The sequence below is a fragment of the Ips typographus genome, linkage group LG5 (assembly GCF_016097725.1).
Source record: "Ips typographus isolate SLU linkage group LG5, UJ_Ityp_2.0, whole genome shotgun sequence".
NCBI lineage: Eukaryota > Metazoa > Arthropoda > Insecta > Coleoptera > Curculionidae > Ips > Ips typographus.
This window is the reverse complement of record NC_138426.1, coordinates 12164970-12191735: the sequence shown is the minus strand read 5'-3', so window position 1 is coordinate 12191735 and position 26766 is coordinate 12164970. Positions and strand designations below refer to the sequence as shown.

Genomic DNA, 26766 nt, shown 5'->3' with positions numbered 1-26766 from the left:
TTACGGGCTTCATATCCATTTCGGAGCAGGCGTTAGATTAAACTTTATCCGAGCAAGCACTCTATGCTTTTTATGGAGGACATATGGCTTAGAGCTAGCCTCATATGCATGTAAACTAAAAATATATACCTCATTCAAACCTTCCCAGTTTATTTACGGCGGTTTTCCATAGTACGGCTTGTAATTTGATCGCAGTAATTAGTTTACTTCATTCAGATAGTTCTAATTAACAAAGTTTAAAAGTCACGATTTGAAACAATGGAATTTTTTTCGTTCATTAAAAAGTTTTCTCCCCATTATTAATATTCGTTTTTGACAAATAGTCATTAAAACTTAACGAAGTTTCCTTTAGTAAACAACGGAGTTTTCTGGAGAAATCAATCTTCTAAACTTTGCAATAAAACTCGACTCTCATTCGAAAGCCAACAATGACTGACCTTTTCAGTTGTCGCAAACGGTAGTCAATTATTTCATACATATTTCCGACCACATAAGCCCCTAATAACGAAAATAACCGTAACGATAAAATATAATGGGTGCGCCGGGTTTTGTGTGCAACCAAATTGGCCGTTCTCGTGTCCTAATATTATGTATTTCGCCGGTAATATGAAGAGGGACTAGCCCCACTCCTCAAAAAAAAAAGTACTTTTTGCATGCCATTTTGCGGGTTTAAGGAGTTTGAAACTGAAGAAGAAAACATTTTATTTGGAACGATCTTTGAAACAAAAAAAGACCTCTTTGGGGATTGTCAAAAGAAAATTCTGGCATTGATATTGCTTTGCTGCTTTTTTTTACCGAAACTGTATCTTTTAGGTTATTTCATAAACAAAGTTTCCAAATTTAATGGTTATCAATTTCTTACCACTTTCTACATTTTATTCTCACGAATATTGTTAGAAAGAGGATAAAAAATACTACAAAATGAGCAAAAACTGGCCTGTTGCTTTGACCCTAAATTACTCCGTTACTTGACAAACTACGTCAAAATGTCATAGAAAACAAAAGATAGAGCAGATTTCAAGCTTTCGAAAAATATCCCCACATGAGTTGATTGATAACACTGTTTGGCCGCTAGAGGGCGTCAAATTTTCTTTATCAAAATATCACATATTATATTGTAAATATTTTTTAGGCAGATTTCATGTGTCTCTTAATCCGGCCGAGTTCCTGGCAAAGAAATGGTTAAAATGTTAAATTTTAGGTCTAACTCTGTTAGTTTTTGAGATATCAAAAAACCGACTACACCAGCGTTTTTTTCCGGGAAATTTTAACATAAAATGACACCGATACGTCAACTGTAACTTGACAAATAAAAAAGTTGTATTTTTTGACGGTTCCAGGCCGCCATTTTGAATTTTCTGTCAAAATATTGACTTGCACCTCATTCTGAAGGAAATTTCACGTAGTTTCAAGAAATTAAAGACAAAATGGCCTTCTAGGCCTCCATTTTGAATTTCCTGTCAAAATATTGACTTGCACCTAATTTTAAAGGAAATTTCACGTAGTTTCAAGAAATGACAGACAAAATGGCGTTCCAGGCCGCCATTTTGAATTTTCTGCCTAAATATTGACTTGCACCTTATTTTAATGGAAATTTCACATAGTTTCAAGAAATGACAGACAAAATGGCGTTTCAGGCCGCCATTTTGAATTTTCTGCCTAAATATTGACTTACACCTCATTTTAAAGGAAATTTCAACGTAGTTTCAAGAAATGACAGACAAAATGACGTCGCTGGCCGCCATTTTGAATTTTCTGGCAAAATATTGACTTGCACCTCATTTTAAAGGAAATTTCACGTAGTTTCAAGAAATGACAGACAAAATGGCGTTCCAGGCCGCCATTTTGAATTTTCTGTCTAAATATTGACTTGCACCTCATTTTAAAGAAAATTTCACGTAATTTCAAGAAATGACAGACAAAATGGCGTCCCAGGCCGCCATTTTGAATTTTCTGCTTAAATATTGATTTGCACCTCATTTTAAAGGAAATTTCACGTAGTTTCAAGAAATGACAGACAAAATGACGTCGCAGGCCGCCATTTTGAATTTTCTGCCGAAATATTGACTTGCACCTCATTTTAAAGGAAATTTCACGTAGTTTCAAGAAATGACAGACAAAATGGCGTTCCAGGCCGCCATTTTGAATTTTCTGTCAAAATATTGACTTGCATCTCATTTTAAAGAAAATTTAACGTAGTTTCTAGAAATGACAGACAAAATGGCGTCGCAGGCCGCCATTTTGAATTTTCTGGCAAAATATTGACTTGCATCTTATTTTAAAGGAAATCTATACTTACTATACTAATAATAGTGATGGGAAATTCAAAACTAATATTATCTGTGCTCAGAGCGTATGAGTCAAATTAGCACACAAAAATCTCATCGATTTCCCATCGTTAAGAGCTTATTCAGCCGATAAAATATTACTCGAGCTTATAAATTCCCGAAATTCTTTGACGATGTTTCATCAAAAGTATGTGAAAGGTTTAAAATTTAATATTGCATACATTCTGCTCGTATCCAAGTTTTGAAGAATTCTCTCCAATGACGATCCAGATATAAAGTCCTCCAATCGTAATATTTTAAAGAGGGGACTCTGGGGACATTCTGTAAAGTTTTGGATGTAGGTACGTGACGGGGTTTAGGGTAGAGTGGTTTAAAACTTTACCGTTTAGATATTAATTTTCGCCTACTTAATGTATTTTAGCAGAAGTACAATTTCATAAAGGAAAGATTTGCTGCTTTTAATGAGAGTTTTGTAATTTGTCGGAGTGCATGAAATATATAAAAGACAACCCTTTAAGACAGTATCAAATACGTCATCATATAGTCACTTAGTTCCAGAAAGGTTGACAGAACGATACCACAAAGAATTCATGGCCTTTGATACATGGTGCACTTCAGAAAAATCAGTTTTTTGTCGATGAAAAAGGTATTTACCTTCTACGTTATGGTATAAATACTCAATGATAAAGCTGGTCTTAAAAGTCCAACATAATATAGACATAAGCTCTATAAGCATAAATTCTATAAACTAACAGCGTTCTTGAAGAAGCCAACGACATAGACCGAAGAAATCAAAGGTTCTCGAAAGAGAGGAAGTTGAGAAATTCCTAACTTATGAAGCTTTGATATTGAAGAAAAAGATGATGTCTTGATAGTAACGATTCCAAACACAAAGACCCATGTTATAAGAAAATTTGTAGTGTGTAATTATGATCATTCTGATACAAGGTACACTGACCTACAAGCAGTAAATCCCTATCAATACAGCCAGATGACCAGTCCAACAGCTTCTACAATATGTTGTACAGACATGGGCCAAACTGCAATATTAGCAAGTCAAAATACATTTCAGTCTGTCCGAGAGCAAACTGAAATTGATTCTGCAGTAAAGGTACAATGTGCTACGAATTGTACGTTTAATTTAAACATTTATCGGTCTTAAATAATTGTATATGGTGTATAAAATTATTTTATATTTTATAAGATTGATTAGGGCTAAACTAGGTTCTTCTATTGCGAGGAATGCGTATTTTAGGTTGATTGAGGCTTCTATATTCAATACGGAATTTGCTTTTGAAGAGATTGTTTTAAACACCTGTTTTACTCGGTGTTCGATGTTCCAGATTGTTGTAGAGTTCAATGAAAAAAGCTATTCATTGCAACGTATTTTTATGCAGGAATCAGCTTGTCTCGTACATTCAAAGTACAAAAATCAAATCAGTAACCTTTCAGGTCATTATTTAGAATGTCTCTACCGGTACCTACTAATAAGACTGCATTAAATAAATTGCCTCTTGTCTGATGTCTTTTTATAACATACATAGTGTATATTTGATGTCTATTATTGTTATTTACTACTTCATTGGATAACTCTACTTTGCGACTATACTAGATTAATGCTTCATTTTATATCAATTATTATTTTCACCAATCACCCTATACTTTGCAGATTTCCGATTCTGATGTGTAATAAAAATTAAAAATTAATGACAGAGACTTCAAAAAATAAAAAACTAGAAAACAAATTTCTGAACTTTAATGCAGCTACAACGATGTATTCCTATTAAAGCAGTTTAATTATTAATTCGGTGCGCAAACTTTTCGGGAAATGTTTTCGAAACAAATGTTAACAAACCTAAACTTGACGTTTCAGTTTTAAAAATTGAGCAACTAAATAGTTTGCCTTTAAGAGCAACATTTAACTTTAACATGAGTGTAAACTAAAGTTTTGCCGCGTTGGTCCCCAGGCAGAGACAGATCGTATCCCTTGTACAGTCAGCGAAAGCTGAGCTTTGTAATTTGCAGCGCGCCGAAAAGTGGTGCTTTTAGCTACATTTTACAGCTTTCTCTCGGATTTAAACTTAAATATTTACATTTTAATTTACCAGAAAAGTTCTACCTACGATTTTCTTAAGTGTACTTACGCGAACTAGCTTTATGACTGGGAGTTAGTTATTAATTTTGAAGATTTTTTTAAACTACTGAGTTGGCATATCTATTTTTGGTTAAAGAATAATTTTCGAATGAAATGAATTATGGAATGAAGAAGGAGATTTTCATGGAACTATTGTTACGATTTTCTTGTAGGTAAATAAAATCACCACCGTTTACAACACACGGTTAGGTGGAGGGTGGTGAAGAAAGACTTAGCAAGAGGGCGAAACAGAAAGATATTTAAAAAAGGTTGATGAGTGAATTTCAAAAAGAGTGCGATGTGTCTAGGGAGATAATAACTAGGAGAAGAGAGAACTAGGTTATCATCCAATATCAATCAAAGGCATACAGCTGCTCACAGGAAATTGCAACGTCTCAACACCTGAGACCTTTTGGACTAAGAGGAAATAAGCTGGGCGTGAACTCCAAAGTTGGAGAAAATAATTTGCTCTCAAATGCTTTCTCGTTAGTTCACTGAAGCTCACTTCTTCACTTTCTCTCTTCTTCTTCCTTTACTGAACAATGTAAGGATGATAAAGCGTAAATCAATGGCTTGTTTATTGTGTGCACTCCTCTTCTCCCAAGCTGGAGAATTTTATATATTAAAAAAGAGACAAATTTTTGCCGCCCTTTAAGATTTTATTACAGTAATTTGCTAGGTGTCGTCTTATGAATAAAACGTCAACCCGATGGAGAATGATATTTACTTTTAATATTACAAACTTTATAAAACGTATAATACAGGGTGGTCCAGTTTTAAGTGTCAATAATTCACCATTTGATAGCCAATAAGTTGACTTGCATTGTGTCATTTTTCTGAAAAACGTTTCCTAAGGAAGATACAGTCTTCCAAATTTCAATTTAAAAAATCGTTTTATAGTTTAAAACTGAACATTCAAGACTTGTGAAAGTCCAAATTTGTACTGAATAGTCTAAAAACTTGCTTTTTACTACTAGGAATGGTCTTATGATTCGCTTTCTCAGACTGCCATCCTGGTTGAGTGTCTGAAACTGGCATTCAAGAACTAAAAAAAGTCCGGAAATCAAGACAAAGATTGTATTGTGCATGAAACTCATTTTTTACTACTAAAAATAGTATAAAAGTTGACTTTTAATGCTAGAACGGACCTTACTAGAACTAAAGAGAGTCCAAAAGTATATTTTCAAGACTTTAATTGGTGTACAACTCAATTTTCTGGACTGGACAACAAGTCTAGAAGTAAATTAAATTTTCGGACTATTTTATTTCTAAAAATTAGTTCTCAAGACTATTATTGTAGCATTTGGTACCAACATTTTTTACTTTTATTACTGAAGAAACTTGACTTTTCGAAATAGTCTTAAACTCGATTTTTCAGTCTTAAAAAGCACTAAAAACAGTCTGAATTTCTTAGAGATGCTACAATTTATTGCACCTATGCGTGTAGAAGTCAATTTAATAGTGAAGAAGCTTGAAATGAACATTTTCAAGATTATGGTCAGTGGACAAACTGGCTTTTAGGCCTGATAAGTCAAAAACTTTGTAAAGATAGTCTTGAAACTCGATTTGAGGCACTGATCACAGCCTTAAAACACTAAAAACAGTCTAGTTTATTAAGAAATATCCAAATTTTTAGCACTGAGGTGTCTAGAAGTCGATTTAATAGTGACAAAGCTTGGAATGCCATTTTAAGTCTATGAAGAATGTAGAAATTGTTTTTTAAGTTTGCTATGTCAATAACTTGGTGAAGATAGTCTTGAAACTCGATTTTCCAAACTGAAAGCAGTTTTGAAGCACTAAAATAGTCCAGAATTCGAAGAAAATGAAAAGCAAAGTAAAAAGCACGAAAAGTTCGTTTTCAAGACAATTTTCATGAATCTAATGTTAATGTCCTGCATCTAAGACTATTTTCAAGACTAAAATATTGAAATTTGTCTTCAAATTATGAAAACTTTCTTCAAATGCAAATTTTAAGCTTCTGATGTCACTTTTCATTAGTTCAGTCACATTTTGGGGTTGAAGTCAATTTTTAAGGTTTAAATGTATGAATTTGTAGTAACAAATTCTTGAAAAAGTAGTTTTTATGTCTACAAGTCAATTTTTAGTATTAAAGTCTCTCGATTTGCATGAAAACTGGTTACAAACACAATTTTTAAGCTTCTGAAATTTTTATCTTTTCTAATTCAATTTTCAAAACTAAAGTCTTTTAGTTTGTCTGGAAACTATGAAAACTGGCTACAATAATATTTTTTAAACTTCTTAAGTGAATTTTCCATTTCCAAGACAATTTTTAAGTTGGGTTGGGTTAGTTTTGGGTCTTTGACCGTAATAACGTGTAATAAAGTGCTTTTTCCAAATTTGATCAATACTGCTCCAACGGTCTGACAGTTATGACAAAAAAAACCGATTTTTTAAACCGAAATTTGAAGGACTGTATTTTCCTTAGGAAGCACAACAGTTTTAACTTTATATTCTGAAATTATAACAAGTTTCAACATACAGTTTTATAAAAGCTTCACTTTACTTAAAGCTAGTACTTACTATTACATACACAATATAATAATAATACTAGTTAAGAACTTATGACAATGGTAATCATTTCCATTACAGGATAATTAAATTGCATACATTCATTTCACTGAAGGTAATTTTAGTATTCAGCGTTCAGCACGTCTTAAACCCCAATGCATTCAAATTAATCTGCGTTCTCTAGTAGAGACTATAATACATTATGCATTTGAAATGAAAATGAGCATATATTACAATCACGTTCTGTAATTTTCCAGGCAATTTCTAAAATAAGTTTAAGTTGAAATTCAATAATCTATTCGTGGAATGTCCGGTAAAGATTTCGAGTTCTCTAAACTAAGTGAGGATTTACCTTAATAGATTTCTCCATCTCAGTGAATGACAGGCTAAATGTTTCTCCCGTTCTATCCCCGAAAATAATCTATCCAGTCCATCCTACTCTAAGCTTCCTAAATCACATCTTAATTTGCTTCCGGGTAAAGCTGGATTATGCCCGATAACTATAATGAAAGCTGGTTTGTGTAGTTGAATTTCCTTATAAGTGACTTAGATTAACTGCTTCGTAAATTGATGCTTTGAAGTTGAAATAAACTTGTATAATATTATACTATGTAATTATCATTCACACACAGTCCAACGGACACATTGTCCGTTTTTTTACGGATTGTTAAACTGATAGACCGATTACCAATTATTGTAGAAATACACTGAGTGGTGTATAAGCAATCATTGAAAACTGCTTTTTGAACATCCATAAAATGCCTCAATTTACCATCCTGCACATTTTTCTTTGTTGTTGTATAGAACATATTTCTGATTCTCTTTATATCGGTTTGGGATAATTCATGACAACAAAAATCCTTGCGTTTCAGGTGAGTACCGGAAAAGTCGTCAAAATGTTCCAAATTAGGATAATGATCTAAATGACTTTAAAAAGGAATAATTTTATAATATTAGAACTTAAAAACTTTAGAGTTTAAACTTTTAAACTTTAATGTTAAGTAAACATTAGAATAATACAGACGAAATCTAAAATTGGATAAAACTAACTTAACTTTACTTTTACGTTCCTTAGACGTGAGATTTATTTTTCTTTTTCGACTACCGCGATCTGTATCACCAACTATATGATCCCCTGCCAAAATTACATCCATTATTTTGTACAAAAACAAGGAAAATCGAAGCACACGAATCACAAAACACTTCAGTTACAGGTGCAAGTGCTACCACCAATGGACATACAGCGTATAGAAAGTCCAGGACATTTTCATCATTTAATTTGCATGGGACAAAATGCATTTAGTACGTCTTGACTACTACAAAACTGTAGCTCTGTGTATGTAGTTTCCAATGCCATCTTTGGTTAAAAATGTGAAAAAATGGACAAAATGCATCTAGAAAGTCTGCTCCTCAAATGTACTACACATTGGCCTTAATTTAACCCTTACACACTTAACAGTCTTACAGTTTCAAAATCACTGAACTAACCCTCAAATGTGTATCATCCGGTACACAAATAAAATATAATTTGTATTCCAAACCACTTGACATTTGTATAATATAACATGAGACCGGGAGAGCTGGAGTAATACATATTTAAATGGAAGAAGGAAACTTACTCCACAGGTCGCTTGGAGACTAGATTTTTTTTGGTTTCTCTTGCTTTTAAAATATTTAGTGTAATCTTTCCCACTGTTTTCCAAATCGATTTTTTTATGTGATATTTGAGTACAAAAGAAATCGACACCTCAGTCAGTGTAAGAGCAAGCCATTAAGTGTAAAAGGACCCACATCCAGGATATCACAATTTTCCTCGGGTAATGTTACGAAAATTTAAAATTTATCTTGCTTTAGTTGGCGGATCGTGTCGCTATAAAAATTGCATTTCTGTCCGGATACCTCAGTCTATTGCCTTATTAGTCTGAATTATTGTTATAGACATTAAGCTATATTATACTGTGGTCTTTGCTTTAAGATTCATATACAGGGTGGTCCAGTTTTAAATGTCAATAATTCACCAATCCATAGCCAATTAAAAAATAAGTTGACATTCATTATGTCATTTTCCTGAAAAGTGCTTCCTAAGGAAAATACAGTCCTTCAAATTTCTGTTTAAAAAATCGTTTTTTTGTGTCATAACTGTCAAACCGTTGGAGCAATATTTATCAAATTTGGAACAAGCACTTTGTTACACGTTATTACTGTCAAAGACCCAAAACTAACCCAACCCAACTTAAAAATTGTCTTGGAAACGGAAAATTCACTTAAGAAGTTTAAAAAATATTATTGTAGCCAGTTTTCATAGTTTCCAGAGAAACTAAAGGACTTTAGTTTTGAAAATTGAATTAGAAAAGATAAAAATTTCAGAAGCTTAAAAATTGTGTTTGTAACCGGTTTTCATGCAAATCGAGAGACTTTAATACTAAAAATTGACTTGTAGACATAAAAACTACTTTTTCAAGAATTTGTTACTACAAATTCATACGTTTAAACCTTAAAAATTGATTTGAACCCCAAAATGTGACTAAACTAATGAAAAGTGACATCAGAAACTTAAAATTTGCATTTGAAGTAAGTTTTCATAATTTGAAGACAAATTTCAATATTTTAGTCTTGAAACTAGTCTTAGATGCAGGACATTGACATTAGGTTCATGAAAATTGCTTTGAAAACGAACTTTTCGTGCTTTTTACTTTGCTTTTCATTTTCTTCGAATTCTGGACTATTTTTAGTGCTTTAAAACTGCTTTCAGCTTGGAAACTCGAGTTTCAAGACTATATTCACCAAGTTATTGACATAGCAAACTTAAAAAACAATTTTTACATTCTTCATAGACTTAAAATAGCATTCCAAGCTTTGTCACTATTAAATCGACTTCTAGACACCTCAGTGCTAAAAATTCGGGTATTTCTTAATAAACTAGACTGTTTTTAGTGTTTTAAAGCTGTTTTCAGTGCCTCAAATCGAGTTTCAAGACTATCTTTACAAAGTTTTTGACTTATCAGGCCTAAAAACCAGTTTGTCCACTGACCATAGTCTTGAAAATGTTATTTCAAGCGTCTTCACTATTAAACTGACTTCTACACTCATAGGTGCAATAAATTGTAGCATCTCTAAGAAATTCAGACTGTTTTTAGTACTTTTTAAGACTGAAAAATCGAGTTTAAGACTATTTCCAAAAGTCAAGTTTCTTCAGTAATAAAAGTAAAAAATTTTGGTACCAAATGCTACAATAATAGTCTTGAGAACTAATTTTTAGAAATAAAATAGTCCGAAAATTTAATTTACTTCTAGACTTGTTGTCCAGTGCAGAAAATTGAGTTGTACACCAATTAAAAGTCTTGAAAATATACTTTTGGACTCTCTTTAGTCCTAGTAAAATCAGTTCTAGCATTAAAAGCCAACTTTTATATTATTTTTAGTAGTAAAAAATGAGTTTCATGTACAATACAATTTTTGTCTTGATTTCCGGACTTTTTTTAGTTCTTAAATGCCAGTTTCAGACACTCAACCAGGATGGCAGTCTGAGAAAGCGAATCATAAGACCATTCCTAGTAGTAAAAAAGTTTTTAAACTATTCAGTACAAATTGGGACTTTCACAACTCTTGGATGTTCAGTTTTAAACTATAAAACGATTTTTTAAATGGAAATTTGGAGGACTGTATCTTCCTTAGGAAACGTTTTTCAGAAAAATGAAATAATGCAAGTCAACAAATTTTTTGATTAGCTATCAAATGGTGAATTATTGACACATAAAACTGGACCACCCTGTATAATAAAAAATTGCCCAACTGAAGACACAACCTAAATATTTACATACAGACTCAATAAAACTGTTAGTCTGAAAAGTTTTTAATTTGCATTTTATTAAAAAAATCTGAGTTTACTGAAGTTTATGGTATGCAATAAGGGGTGCATTAAATTAAATTTAGGGCTCTAATTCTATGCGTTCTATCCCTTTTATAGAGTCGCATTAGGGCTCTGAATATGCAAGAGAGAAATTATGTTTTATGTAAATCCCTGGGACACCAGCTAATACTCACTCATATGCGGTTTAAATATTGTGTTTGTTTTCATTTCCCAATGGAAAATAAATACAGCAGGCTGCTTTTGCCTGTAGGTATCATTAAATTTGTTTCAACGCAAAATTTACATTACCACGATTTTTTACAAAATTAAATGCTCAACTCGGTTTGTGTAAAATTTGTTTTTGTTTGAATACTCGAAAAGTTGTGTAAATAGCTTTGCCTATTTTTTTATAAATGTCAATTTTCATGTTTTTTTTTTAATTATTGCATTGGGAATTTTGTCTGAATTAAATGTGGAAAAATCTGCCAACCGATTTTTTCTATTGTGGGTTCTTCCAGAACGTTGTAAATTCTGGAATTTAGTAAAATAAAACCAAATTTATATTGTCTTAGTCACTCCATTGCCATTGATATTACATTACTAATGACTAGCCATTATCACTCTGCAACATATAGTATTCTAATTTGGTTAATGATGTATTGTTTATAACTGTAAAAAGGCTATTCTTAACGATTTTTCAATAATATCTCGTGTTAGAAAAATGTTAGAGTACTGAAGTTTAACGATAGATTAGCATTTGATTTTTTCGAGATAAACAAGATGAAAGTGCAATTTTTGGAAAAACGACATCTACCGGAAAGACCGCAAACTAAATGCAACACTGTTTTAGGGCACTTTAAAGGATAGAAAATGCTCATTAAAAAAAATGCCGCAAAAACGAAGTCTCTACGATTTGGACACTTTATTTGAAGAGTTAGAAAAAAAAGTTAAAGAGCAAAATTCTTCGTAGAGAATAGGGGATTACTTTGGATCACCAAGTATATTTAACTATTTTCGGAATGTGCTCAAAATTCTGCAATTATTTTTACAAAAAAATAAAATAAATGATTTTTCGAAATTTGTTTTTTGGCAAATCTTGTATATTGATAAAAAAAATTATAGAGAGGACTGAGGGTAGAATATAAGACATATTTTACAATTTTACAACAAACTAAAATAATATATTTAAGAAATAATGATAACTTTAGTAAGTATTAAAAATTCCTCTGAAATTAATTTTTCATTATTCCAGAAGAACAATAGAAAAATGTGTTTGGGTGCACAATACTGGAAAGCTGATAATAAAATCCATTAGCAGGAAATTGAGTTTACTTTTTTTTTGCATAGTATAATCGACTGCCTTGCTACGAAGCTTAACTGTTTCAGTTATGTTGTGCTGTAAAGTCCGCTTTTAATAAATGAAAAATAACATTTTCCAAAGCAGGTACAAATATTATCAACTTACTCAAGTAACTTAGTGCAACTACGTAATTACTCGGGTTGGAAGTTTATTAATGCAAGACCCTCAGAGCGTATAATAATACCTTCTCAACCATGAATCGGCCTTACATCCAAAACTGTCTGACTGGTACCCTTATCATTTTAAGAGATAGTTTTCTGAATAGCGAGTTTAAGCTTCGACTCGAGTATGCGTCTGCAAAATGGATTAAAGCCATTTGATGCACATTCCCCCTAAAAGCGGGAAGATAAGAACGTATTCAAATAAATGTCGCTCAAGAAGAGCAAACCTTTTACTTGCGATAATTTTCTAATGCAAACACCTTTTTTGTTAGCCAGGAAAAACACCAAAATATTATTTTTTATTAAATGAATGTCTAGTTTTAAGTTGCTTTTAGTGAGAATTAGCAGAATGCTTCACAAAAGCATTGTAAAAGTTTTTTTCTACTCCTACAGAGATATTGGTTCATTCCTTAACAGTTTAGAGAACGGATAAGTAGGCAATTGCCAACGGTTGAATGAATACAGAATTCTAGACTTTCCGCAACTGTGCGATATGTAATAGACCAATCACAGACAATCATCAGCGTGCGATATGAAATAGACCAATTTAAAAAATGTTTGGTTGTTGCCTCGTTCAATCGAACAGTTCTTTGAGCTAAGATATTATAACTGAAATAAACAAAAAATCCGACTGACTTAAATCAGGTAATCAAAAAGTCTTGCCATGTGATATTTACGCATCTTTTGCCATAAAATATAAGAAAATAGATTTATTGCCTTTCTGCTATCCAATAACTGGTCACGTCTCAAAAATCTATTTTTGTCACCAGATCCCTTATTTTCCCGCAGAATCGTAAATTTTAACTTTTGTTATTTGAACATCTGTCAACAAAACTGTCTGCATCTATTTCATTTTATGATACATTCATTAAACTTCAACCAGAATGAATCACGTAGTAAGAACTACTGGGATTAATAATACAATAATTTAATCGGTGTATTCAAAGTGCTGACCCAAAATACCTATAAATTAACGCAAACTCAACACTAATACATAAATTCATGAAACTAAGGGTTCGCAACCCCTTAAAAGCATCTGTTTTCAAATTCAGGGAATTTGTGGGCGCAAAACAACAATCGAAAGTTTTGCTGATCGTACATGCTTTTGCATGAAAGTCGGTGTTAATTCGAAAGAGCTTTTGTGCGTAAAGTTTTCCCATAAAACGTATGTTGCTTGCATATTCGTGATTTTTGTTAACCAACCGTTAATTGAAAATGTCTGTGTAATAATTGTTATTACCCTAGTTAATTAAAACAAGGCAGCTTGATTAGAGCCCATGTCCGGGCGATAAATTAATGACGATGCTTAATTTGGATCTGAGTTGCTAATGTCATCAGGAAATACTGTCTTAACAATATCACTTTAATTGCTTTGCAGGTTTGATTGAGATTGTTGGTTCGGTTGGTTCTAAAATGACCAAAAATCAGCTTCTGCAATTAAGTTGTAATAAGAACCTTTTCTTCTAAGAACTCATCTTCTTGATGTATTAATTTTAATTGGCAAACTTCTATGTATTTGCTACAAGTCACGCAATCGTGCAGAAAACGTAATTTTTTTCCTTTCTTTCAACTTGGAAATAAAGTTGAAGTAAAACAAAAAGAAATCCTTTCTGTCTGGCCCAGGGCCAAGTAAAATAAAATTATTCAAAGGGTCCAATTTTAGTGTCGAGACCTTTTCCAGTTTTTCTGCTTGGTTTCAGGTGGGAAATGGGCAGAGAACTGCAAATGACGTACATACATCTTAAGTTTATTTCATGCATGAAATAAACTGTAGAGTACATTATGCAGATGTTGTTAAAAATATAATGTGAGCCAAAATAGTTATTTATGTATTAAACGGAGAAATATGTTTGCATATTGTATGTATGCAATAAAGTACGTACTAAGTACGTACATCATTGGTAAATTTTCCATTCTTAGTAAAAAGTACGTACTTTTTTGATCCCGAGTTCCAACCTTATGGGTGTATTATAGATGTACATTCCAGTACGTTTTAGGTACGTCCTTAATACATACATTTCAGTTCCTACTATACAGGGTGGTCCAGTTTTAAATGTCAATAATTCACCAATCCATAGCCAATTAAAAAATAAGTTGACATTCATTATGTCATTTTCCTGAAAAGTGCTTCTTAAGGAAAATACAGTCCTTCAAATTTCTGTTTAAAAAATCGTTTTTTTTGTCATAACTGTCAGACCGTTGGAGCAATATTGATCAAATTTGGAACAAGCACTTTATTACACGATATTACAGTCAAAGACCCAAAACTAACCCAACCCAACTTAAAAATTGTCTTGGAAACGGAAAATTCACTTAAGAAGTTTAAAAAATATTATTGTAGCCAGTTTTCATAGTTTCCAGACAAACTAAAAAACTTTAGTTTTGAAAATTGAATTAGAAAAGATAAAAATTTCAGAAGCTTAAAAATTGTGTTTGTAACCAGTTTTCATGCAAATCGAGAGACTTTAATACTAAAAATTGACTTGTAGACATAAAAACTACTTTTTCAAAAATTTGTTACTACAAATTCATACATTTAAACCTTAAAAATTGACTTGAACTCCAAAATGTGACTGAACTAATGAAAAGTGACATCAGAAGCTTAAAATTTGCATTTGAAGTAAGTTTTCATAATTTGAAGACAAATTTCAATATTTTAGTCTTGAAAATAGTTTTAGATGCAGGACATTAACATTAGATTCATAAAAATTGTCTTGAAAACGAACTTTTCGTGCTTTTTACTTTGCTTTTCATTTTCTTCGAATTCTGGACTATTTTTAGTGCTTCAAAACTGCTTTCAGCTTGGAAAATCGAGTTTCAAGACTATCTTCACCAAGTTATTGACATAGCAAACTTAAAAAACAATTTTTACATTCTTCATAGACTTAAAATAGCATTCCAAGCTTTGTCACTATTATATCGACTTCTAGACACCTCAGTGCTAAAAAATCGGGTATTTCTTAATAAACTGGACTGTTTTTAGTGTTTTAAGGCTGTTTTCAGTGCCTCAAATCGAGTTTCAAGACTATCTTTACAAAGTTTTTGACTTATCAGGCCTAAAAGCCAATTTGTCCACTGACCATAGTCTTGAAAATGTTATTTCAAGCTTCTTCACTATTAAATTGACTTCTACACTACATAGGTGCAATAAATTGTAGAATCTCTAAGAAATTCAGACTGTTTTTAGTGCTTTTTAAGACTGAAAAATCGAGTTTAAGACTATTTCCAAAAGTCAAGTTTCTTCAGTAATAAAAGTAAAAAATTTTGGTACCAAATGCTACAATAATAGTCTTGAGAACTAATTTTTAGAAATAAAATAGTCCGAAAATTTAATTTACTTGTAGACTTGTTGTCCAGTCCGGAAAATTCAGTTGTACACCAATTAAAGTCTTGAAAATATACTTTTAGGATCTCTTTAGTCCTAGTAAGGTCAGTTCTAGCATGAAAAGTCAACTTTTATATTATTTTTAGTAGTAAAAAATGAGTTTCATGCACAATGCAATCTTTGTCTTGATTTCCGGACTTTTTTTAGTTCTTGAATGCCAGTTTCAGACACTCAACCAGGATGGCAGTCTGAGAAAGCGAATCATAAGACCATTCCTAGTAGTAAAAAGCAAGTTTTTAGACTATTCAGTACAAATTTGGACTTTTACAAGTCTTGAATGTTCAGTTTTACACTATAAAACAATTTTTTAAATTGAAATTTGGAGGACTGTATCTTCCTTAGGAAACGTTTTTCAGAAAAATTACATAATGCAAGTCAACTTATTTTTTGATCAGCTATCAAATGGTGAATTATTGACACTTAAAACTGGACCACCCGGTAGATGTATCCAATCGTCGACCATATGCAGGGTGGTTGCAGAAATAATTAACCGAAGAAAAGAGTAAATATTGTACTTACATTTGGCAATTTATTGCCCTCAAAAAGTTAAGTTACACACTTTGATGGACATGGTAGCGTAGGAATGACCTCAGAATTAGATAAGATAATTCAAGGACTGTTTTGCACTTGTCGAAGCTATTGGTATTGTTATAAAATAACTTCATTCGCGTTGCAGCAGTTTTGTAATGCTTACTATTTACTAAGTTTTGAATTTCAAAAAACTTCTAACATGATGAGCTATTTTATCACACTAGTGCGATAAAAATCATTATTATCGCACTAGAGTTTACATTACCCGTGTGGTATGGCAAATTAATGGACTCGTGTGACAATACTTCCCACTCGTGACTATAAAAATGCTTATATCACACTAGTAAATAAATATTTTACGAAACTGTACGATAATAAAAATTATACTTATTTTAATATTTAAAGGCGCAGAAAAAAAATGAAAATTATACTGGTCTAGGTGTCCTTTACAATTTTAATATCTAATTTGGTGCACAAAACTAAAATAACACTTTTGACGCAAAACAGAATAAACAATATGTTTACTTATTGTTGTACAAGCAGGTAGTTATTACGTACATTTTAAATCCATTAAAGTACAAATTATAAACGTACAATAGAAGTATAGTACGTACAAACATAAATAAAGCCTAAAAAGTACGTACTAAGTACGAAGAGTGCTATTTGGGATGTAACTCAAAGTATATTGTTTTAATTAAGATTTAAGTAATTCCCAAAACACTGTATTTAACTAAAAATCATATTTTGTTACACAGAGTTTTGTTACCATTTTTTCCCTTGTTCTAAAGTAATCAACTGCCAATGATCCCTTTAGCATCTTGCTTATTCTGGTCACGTTCTAAACAAACGGCCCGGGAAATCCTTAAAACTAAAATTGACCTTATTTGACGGCGGTATATTTTATATTTCAATTAAGTGTGCTGAATGTAAGTTTTTAGTAAAGGACTTACCTATTAAAATTTTAATAAAAACCTTAAGGCAACGCGGCACATTGCCTTAATGTGAGATTGTCATGACTCTAACTGCTCGCTATGGAAAAATTGTGTGTTTTAAAATTTCAAAACGGCAAATTTACGATCGACTTTAATTACTTTAACGATTCAAAAATACAGGCCAATCAAGCCATCATTTAAAGCTTGATTACACCCATTTATTACCGTCACGTCACGCAAACTGTACAGAAGACGTAATGATTTTTTCCTTTCTCTATAACCCGGACATAAAATTAATGTAAAATAAAATGTTTTTGGTTTTATTACTATATTTAATATACAGGGTGAGTCAGGGTTAAACCGCCAAACTTATACCATGTCTAGAGAATTGGATTTTCTGTAGAAAGTTGTTTTGAAAATGCATTGTTACCAAGATACAGGGTGGTAAAGTTTTAGATTTTTTAATGGTTTTATTGCATAACTTTATTCATTCTTTAAATAGCAAGATTAATTTTTCTACCTACATACAATCATTGTACATTGTAGTAATAATGTACAGGGTGATACTTTTCCAGGGGTCAATTCCCATTTTATCTTCCCAAATTTTGTTGTAGTAGTAAGGATTTTAGAAACTGTTGACAAGAACTAAATATTATTTGACTGATTATTATATTAATAATAATACAGTCATGCTTCAGCTTTTATGCATATCCAGAAAGTAGAAGTGTGCTTCGAGTTCATGATAAACAAAGCAGGTAACTCAAAAGGAAGAAACGTCTTAAACAAAGTTCTACTTATATTACTACATCGGCATTTAAACATCCATTTTGTTGGTATATCCACAGCATATTAGTACATTAGTAATTTTAAATTAACAACTTAACATCTATTTATTAGAAATATTTCTGCAGTACGTACCACAATATAAAAAGCAAACTAAACCTTCAAATAAACAAAATTCCTTTGGAACTGAATATACGAGTACATATTATTATAATCTTATCTCTGCTACAATTTCACATTTAGTACCTTGAGATTAGCAATAGAAGAACCACGTTTTACCATCACAATGCAGCAAATTTGGATTCTATTTTCTGCACTTGCATCTACAGCCCTGGCAAAAGAATATTATGTATCACAAGTAGAGGTAAATAAGTCCACCTAATTATAATATAAAATATAATAATTAAAATAAAATTTAGCTCACATATCTACAAGCTTACGCCACGTGCACCCGTTATGGATACAATTTGGCTTTTGAAGATACACCAGAAGCTACCGAAAACATCAACAAAGCCATTATTGCAGCTGGAAGTTACGAGAAAGGCAATTATAATTGTTTATTTGTAACTCAACGTATTACGTATTTATTTGCAGATCATTTTATCGGGGGATTTCAACAAAAAAGCAGCGATTTTATGCCTAAATGGATCTGGTTTGTATCTGGCGAATACCTGGAGTACACTAATTGGGAAAATGGCGAGTGCAACCTAAATGACTGTCTGATTAAACGTGGAGCTCCGAGTAGTGGTGAATATAGTGGAGTATGGATTTCTAGTGCCTGTTCAAATCAGCATCGATTCGTGTGTGAAACTGAATTGTGAGAAAACGTTGTCTAAATTAATTTTATATTGTTATTTAGTGCGTATGTTTATTATTTTAACGTGTTGCTAAAAGAGTATTATGTTTTTAAAAAGTTTAAAGGTATTGTGTAATATCGCCGTTTATGATATGTATTATCACTTCATATTTATGTAGTAGCTAAAGATAATATGATTTTTAGAAACAGCATATTGTGTTAACAGATATTTATTAAGTTATAATAAAAGTTTTATTTTGCTACTATTTATTGTTTCTGCTTTGTGCAATTATCTTTATTCTAATTCTCTTCTTCTTCTTTCTTTCTTCTAAGTTTTCGGCTTCCACTTTGTCTTTCCACTGGGTTGCTTCAAGGTTTCTGTCCCCTGTAATTGCCATCTCTTAAAATGGGGACGCAGTTGTTTCTGTTAAATTCTGTATAAACTAATTAAACTGCAAAGGTAATATCAACGAATTTGAGGGTTTCTTATGGTAATCACTTCTGAGGCAGCCTTGGTAGTCCCACTTCTGAAAACTGTAGGATGATTTTGTCTGGATGACGAGAAGATAGATAGAAGACGTTTACTGGTACAAATTGTAAAAATGAAAACCAAACCATTCTAACCTAACTTATTTCTGTCAGTTTCCGCTATCTTGGCAAAAATAAATTATTATAAGAAAAATTAAATTTGGTTTCTAACGCAATTGTTTTCATTCAGCTTATAACAATGACGATATCTGAAAAACTATTCAAACTGAAAAGAAATGTCGAGACCATCTTTTGGTGTACCAACTTTGTGACCATTTTTGATGTACTTTTCAATTTTAAGTATCCTACAATCAATTTGGGCCCTCCTGTATATTGCTTTTACATTGTAGAATACAAAGCCATTATCGAAGCGAAAGCACCATTTTGTTGGAGCCCTCCTTTCAATTAGCTTATAAATTAAGGTGTTACATTGTGGCATCCGTTTTACTGCCGAAAGTAAGACTGAAATAGCGACTCGAAATGCCGCTTTTTCAGGGTTTGGTCTTTATGAGGTGCAATTTGTTTTAATTTATCTAATGCAATTTAATGATTTTCTACAGTCTTATTTTAGAAATAGCTTAAAAGCTTATTGTCAAGCAACCTTAAGAAAACTTAAAGTTGGACAAGGTTAGACTAAACTTTTTAATCTAGTTAATGAAAGTTTGTTTAGTTGTAAGTAATGGGTTTAATGTCAAAAGAAAACTAAATGAAACTTGAATTAACTAGTAATTAACCTAGTTTTAAGACAGTATTTAAGTAAAATGTAAATAAGACGAAACGTGAAAAATTAATTGATCCTGGTAAGTAGAGATGGATTTGATGTTATAAGCTGAAAATTCATATAAATTTAAATCTTTAAATTTGTCAAGAACTGAATTAGAAATCCTTTCTCATGTTAATTTTCTAAATGTCTCATTATCAAATAACCATTAAATAGGATAATTAAGATAAACTTCTTCATCTTCACTCAAACTCTTTCCAAATTTGGTATAAACATTATTAGACAACTTTCAAAGGACTATCTTCCAGTTTAACTCGGTTTCAATTCCGACGTTTCGGTTTCGAAATACCATCATAAACTCTATTTTTTGATTTTTTTGACAATTTTGACACATTCTTGGTTAGGTTAGGTTAGAATGTTTTTTTTTTTGACAATTTTGACAAAATTCTGGTTAGGTTAGGTTAGAATGTTTTTTTTTTTTTTTTGGCAATTTTGACAACTTTGACATATTCTTGGTTAGGTTAGGTTAGAAAGTTTTTTTTTTAAATTTTTTTGACAATTTTGGCACATTCTTGGTTAGGTTAGAATGTTTTTTTTTGACAATTTTGATAAAATTCTGGTTAGGTTAGGTTAGAATGTTTATTTATTTATTTATTTTTTTTTTGACAATTTTGACACATTCTTGGTTAGGTTAGGTTAGAATGTTTTTTTTTTGACAATTTTGACAAAATTCTGGTTAGGTTAGGTTAGAATGTTTTTTTTTTTGACAATTTTGACATATTCTTGGTTAGGTTAGGTTAGAAAGTTTTTTTTTTAATTTTTTTGACAATTTTGGCACATTCTTGGTTAGGTTAGAATGTTTTTTTTTTGACAATTTTGATAAAATTCTGGTTAGGGTAGGTTAGAATGTTTATTTATTTATTTTTTTTTGACAATTTTGACACATTCTTGTTTAGGTTAGGTTAGAATGTTTTTTTTTGACAATTTTGACAAAATTCTGGTTAGGTTAGGTTAGAATGTTTTTTTTTTGACAATTTTGACATATTCTTGGTTAGGCTAGGTTAGAAAGTTTTTTTTTTTTAATTTTTTTGACAATTTTGGCACATTCTTGGTTAGGTTAGAATGTTTTCTTTTTGACAATTTTGATAAAATTCTGGTTAGGTTAGGTTAGAATGTTTATTTATTTATTTATTTTTTTTTGACAATTTTGACACATTCTTGGTTAGGTTAGGTTAGAATGTTTTCTTTTTGACAATTTTGATAAAATTCTGGTTAGGTTAGGTTAGAATGTTTTTTTTTTGACAATTTTGACATATTCTTGGTTAGGTTAGGTTAGAAAGTTTTTTTTTTTTTTAATTTTTTTGACAATTTTGGCACAATTCTTTTTTTTTGTGGACGGCGTTTTGTTTCTATATTAAAAAAAAGCTAAAAAATAGTCACATTACAAATTTTGGAGCAATCAAGTACTTTTTTTGCCTAAATGTGACAAAGTTGACTACTCCAACAAACCTAAAACCTCAAGATTTCACCAAAAAAATAAAAGTCTAGACAACAAAATTAGAATACAATGAGACACAAAGCGTTTTGAATACCCCCTTGGCAACTGAGTCGCTGTATATTTCTTAGCGAATTAATGAAAACAATCAGCCTAAAATAGCATAACTAAATGAAGGCTGGCTGCCACTTTATTAATTCTCAAAGCAAAACCCCATTTTAGTTTACTGCAAATTACATCAACGTCGCGATAATTAAGCCTGGTATCCAGAAAGTTTCCAGCTCTCTCGTTGGGACATTCTCATTTAAAGAAACCCGCGGCTGTCGCCCCTTTTCCTAAAAAGAGACCGCTTCAACTAAATAACATTAAAACCAGTTTTCTTCTAAACGGGTTATTAATTTTAAGGTTAATATTTACCGCTTTGTTTTAACCGCCAATCCCGAACGAATTCAGTAAAATAGGTCTTAATCCCTCGCTCTTGTGGGTCGATAAGGGGTTTACCCCGAATTGGAGGGAATTAGCAATTGATTTCAGATTTAAATTCTCGCCTTGGGGAATTGGAACTTTGGGTCAAGGGATTCCTATAGAAATCGATCGTCTCAAAGGCATTGCAATATGAGATATTACGTCTTCACTTAACAGGTTAAACTAACAGGTTTGTTTAACACACAAAGAGACAGATGCGGACAAAGTTTTGCAAACAACTTTGCGCTTAAATCAACGTGCTTTTATCCAAGTTTACCACTTCAGGTATGTAATAGCATCTCTCTTGATTTTCACTTCGTAATCAGGAAAATCGGTTTTCTGAGTTAGCACCTAAAGTTTTGGAACTGTTTGGACTTGCATTTGTATAGCTGGTAGGGTTTGTAGATTTAGACCGTTTTAAAATTAGGTTATTTGGTACGATGTTTGAATAATGGCAATGCTGCTCAGTGGAATAATTGCTAGCAATGACAAACAAAGTAGTCCTTAAGTTCAGTTTAAAATTGAAATTAACAAGTTATTTAGATCAAAATAACGACATAAAAATCGTAGTAGACCGGATTAGAAAAGGAAGTTAAGGCAATTTCATATTTTTGTGTTTTGCTCTTTCATCCCATCTTGCATTATTGTTCCTACTTTTCTCACTTTACATCAATTCGAATTTTATTTCGAGCTTCAGTCAGAAACTGGGGTACTACTTTGCCTATCCTCTATTTTCTTAACATTTTCCCATATCACCAGGGTCTCAAACTAACTCTAACTTTTTGCTCCTAGAAATTCTTTGGCAAGTCCAGACATATTGTACCTTAATGTTTGTCCACTATTTTTGAGAACTAGTTATTTCTTAACCTTATAAGAGCAGTATACTTATAGTAGCGGAAAATCAACAGATACCGCTTTGCATCATGTAACTTGCTGATCCAATTTGACAATTCTCCCTTCAATATCATTTAGGTACATTGCTTTGACTTGAACGCTGAGCTTTCTTTAACAGAATGGATCCGATGCATACTGTTCAATCGAAGGATTTATAAACAGAAATGTATAGAGAATAGTCTCTGATTTCCTCCGCAATAGGCTGTTCTCAACAACAACACATTATTGACAAAAATGTGCGGAACTACTTTGATCTCTCTAAAGCTTTCGACATGCTGACATGCACATCAGATGTTTGCAGACTTTATTGTTACTTTTGGAATCTAGGGAGTAGGTCATTTCTTTCAGTCTCATTCTATGTACAAGATGATCGGATCGGTATGCTTCTCAAAGGAAAGTGTAAATTATAGCTATTTATGTACCAAGGAGGTTATAGAGAACATAATGTCCTGAAGGCCGAAACAGCCCAATTTTGGCTTGATGGACATTTTACTCTCCCTAACGCCTGTGGTACATACAATGTTTTATGTTTCACCTAATTCAGCAATTATTTAGTGTTTCTGGCATTGAAAAGTAAATATACCAGGTATACCTTTACCAGTATGTGGTTTAGTGTTTATTTTATCTGAATGTTGTGACTGATTGTCCTGTCAGTCAGTTAAAATGACAAAAGCTGGAATAAATGTTAAAAAGTCTAAAAAATATGGTTAGGTTGCTATGAATACTATAACCTATACCGTTTCCATTCGTTCGGTATTATGTATTCATAATGTATAGTTGAAACATACATTTCTTTTCTACTACGAGCGTATTTAGTGCAGTGTGTTCCAAAAATGTCAGCTCTTTTCCCCATCCTGTTATGCTTACTACATCTGGTGTGCCAATTTGTACCCAATCCCATAAAACCACAAAAAATATCTCAAAACTACGAAGAAGGTTGCCAATGGCATCAATCTGATCAGTTTGATGTGGAAATAGAAGTTTTATGTTGCTGATGTTTCCAAAAATGCTTATCTCCTCTGCACCTTTACTGCTGGGACCAAACGGTCAATTATTTCCATTTTCCTCCATAAGATTTCTAGAGATCCGTATGGTTTTACTTGTAAATGTTACACCACCATCTTGCCGGTCGAGCAGCATTTGTGGTATGACTGGTAGGCTCATATATACATATTATGGAAGAACTTTTTGGTGTTTGATAAGAAAAACACCTGAAATCTACATATTTATCTAATATGGAGTAATAAATAAATTTAACCTTGGTTTAAAGACTAATGAAAGTTTGCTAATAAGGTCAGGAAAAATTGGAGTTTTTTTGAAAAATTTAAATATTTATTCCTTGGAATAGTTCTGGTAAAAAATTTACCTTTTAAAGGTTTAAAGCAAATTGCTTTACTACTAAAACTCGCAATGCAATATCTTAAAATGAACGAGTGTAGTAGCGCATCAATGTTCTGATGTGTAAATATTTAAGGAGCACATAAATCTTCTATATCAAAATATAGTCCAAGACGGGTTTATGAAATTTATATGCCAGCCCTCTCGACTCTTCCAGACACGAAAACCGTCTTAAAACTTTATAAACCTTTGCAATCTTGCGACGTAACTTTTCGACTTTTTTCTGTTCCTTTTCTCCATTCTTCTCATTATCGCCCCGTTGGAATCCGGAACGTTTTTATCAAGTTCGAGGGAACTTTTTAAAACTTGAGGTGCGATGGAAACATAAATTTTCTGGTCGGTTTATGGCAGTGAATCTGATATTTTTTACACGACACCAATTCGAATATTTCAGTAATACTAACTGTAACATGATCTAGTAATAACTTTTAATCTTTTAATGAGTACGATCCAAAAAGTGAACTTAAAAGTTTGATAGATTTTTTTTATTCCGCCTTAAAAATGGCAATAAATTTTAATAAATAATTGAGAAAATAGTTTCATTTAAAAAGTTATTTTTTTTGCACTAAAAATCATAAAAAATAGAAAAAATTAATTAAATCATTCAAAAAATATATAATGTATAAAAAAAAGTATTCTGGACGATTTGTAATAAGCTTCACGTTTTCCATTATTTATAAAAATGACAGCATATTTCAAAAGTGTTCATAATCTTCTAAAACCATCTAGAACCTTCTCAAATACTTTAAACCGACCTAGAACTTTCTAGAAGCTGACGAAACAGTCTGGAACCATCTAAGGCTATTCAGAACAATCTAGAACCTTTCAAAACTGTTTAGCCATACAGCTAACAGTTTAGCCAAAGCCCTAGAAGTTTCTCGACATTTTAGAACGCTATAGAAATTTCTAGAACAGCCTGGCATTTCTCAAGCCCTTACAGCAGCTTCCAGGAGTTATTAAAATACTCTAGAACCTATTTAAAGGCTTCCAGAACAGTCCAGGAATTTCTAAACCATTTAAGAAGTCTGTACAAATATAAAGAATGTAGAATCTTTTATAACTTTACGGTGTCTTCTAAAACCGTCTAGTACCTTTTAGCCTCTTGAAGAACATTTTAGAAGCTTCTAAATAGATTTGTGGTGATCTATGGCGGATCGGTTGATATTCACATTATAAGGATGATCTGTAATACAAACATATTAGAAAATTTCCAGGAAAGTTTCTGGCAAAATGATATGAAAAAAAAAACAAACGAACTATCCAAATTTAGGGTTATGGTTGTAGATTTACCACTTAGACACTAATTAATTCATTCATTTAAAGATTAACCTCAATTTATTTTAAAATGCTCTTTAAACAAAAATTATTTCGAAGAGCTGAAGCTCAACTGTTTGTTTAGTCAGAAGCAATTTTTCCAGAATCAGTGCACACAAAAAAATGACAATATAATTGCGCACTGTACACAGAAAGCAATTAAACCGTGTTGTTCGAGGTTAAAATGAGAAACTCAATGAAGTAAATAGGAAAACAATGTTATTACTAGTTTCACTCGGGGCTAAAAACAATGTGGACGATTAGCCATTGTTCATATACTGCTGGTCTATCAGCTTTGTTGTGCGATTGCGGTGTTGTGCGGTTAATTGCAACAAGGATGTATTGAATTTAGTTTACTGTCATGTCTATCCATATTCATAAGTAAAGCTTTTAGATGGAAAAATAAAGAAAACTAGGAGAACCTCATAGTTATAATATAATAACTGCTTTCACTTGTAATTTAATTTTAGTTTTGAAGAAAATGAAGTTTGGAGACAGTTTTTGAGACTACCTTTCTCTTTTGCCCTACCTACGTTTCTGTGTTACCCATTTATTGTAGTTTACTTATACGGTTATATGTTTTAGTTTTACTTTTGTATTTGCTTTGTAAACAATTTTAATTCTTAGACAATAAAGCTTGATTTGATTTCATTACTCGCATATAATAGCTACTAATCATCTCATGTGATTACAGTGTGGTATTACTCATACCACACTAGTAAAGTAAATAACTATTTCTTTACAATTAAATTTACACACTACACACATTTTCGACGTGTTATTTAAAATTTAAACTTGTTTAGCTTTCACCACTGTACAGAAAATCACAGAGAAATGTTTTATTTATTTTATAACGTATATTCAGAAGCTGAGTAAACAACGTATTATGTTGGTCAGTCAGAAAATATACCTGCTATGTGGGTTTGTGGGGTAAAAATTAAATTAAAGCCAATATTAACTTGTACAAAATATGCATTTAGTAAAATCAGTACTGAATTTTTTAGGAAATCACGGATCGTATTATTGCTTTATCTATGACTAGCATGGTATTGATTCATTACATTTGGGTTACGTCACGAGACATTTGCCGGTAGTTTACCACACTAGTGCAGTAAAATTGCTAATTACGTAACAACCCATTTCTGTGTTGATCGTAGGAAAATTAGCCCGAGCTGGATTAGAAATGAACATCCAATGAACTG

The 26766-nt window shown here is 31.8% G+C and overlaps 1 protein-coding gene and 1 long non-coding RNA gene across 2 annotated transcripts in view; one reads left to right on the top strand and one right to left on the bottom strand.

Moving 5' to 3' along the window:
• LOC145729282 (uncharacterized) overlaps positions 1–26766 on the bottom strand; it is a 35590-nt gene that overhangs the window by 7846 nt on the left and 978 nt on the right. The window lies entirely within an intron of this gene.
• LOC145729545 (uncharacterized) lies at positions 18157–19015 on the top strand. Its single transcript, XM_081980349.1, has 3 exons — positions 18157–18317; positions 18373–18496; positions 18548–19015. Exons 1-3 carry the CDS (start codon positions 18240–18242, stop codon positions 18772–18774), a joined length of 429 nt encoding a protein of 142 aa, XP_081836475.1. The 5' UTR covers positions 18157–18239; the 3' UTR covers positions 18775–19015.

Excerpts from the sequence above, each read along its gene's own strand:
- LOC145729545 (XM_081980349.1), top strand. The coding sequence starts at position 18,240 with ATGCAGCAAATTTGGATTCTATTTTCTGCACTTGCATCTACAGCCCTG. Across the intron at positions 18,318-18,372 it reads ATTATGTATCACAAGTAGAG|CTCACATATCTACAAGCTTA; the intron begins GTAAATAAGTCC and ends AATAAAATTTAG. Across the intron at positions 18,497-18,547 it reads AGCTGGAAGTTACGAGAAAG|ATCATTTTATCGGGGGATTT; the intron begins GCAATTATAATT and ends ATTTATTTGCAG.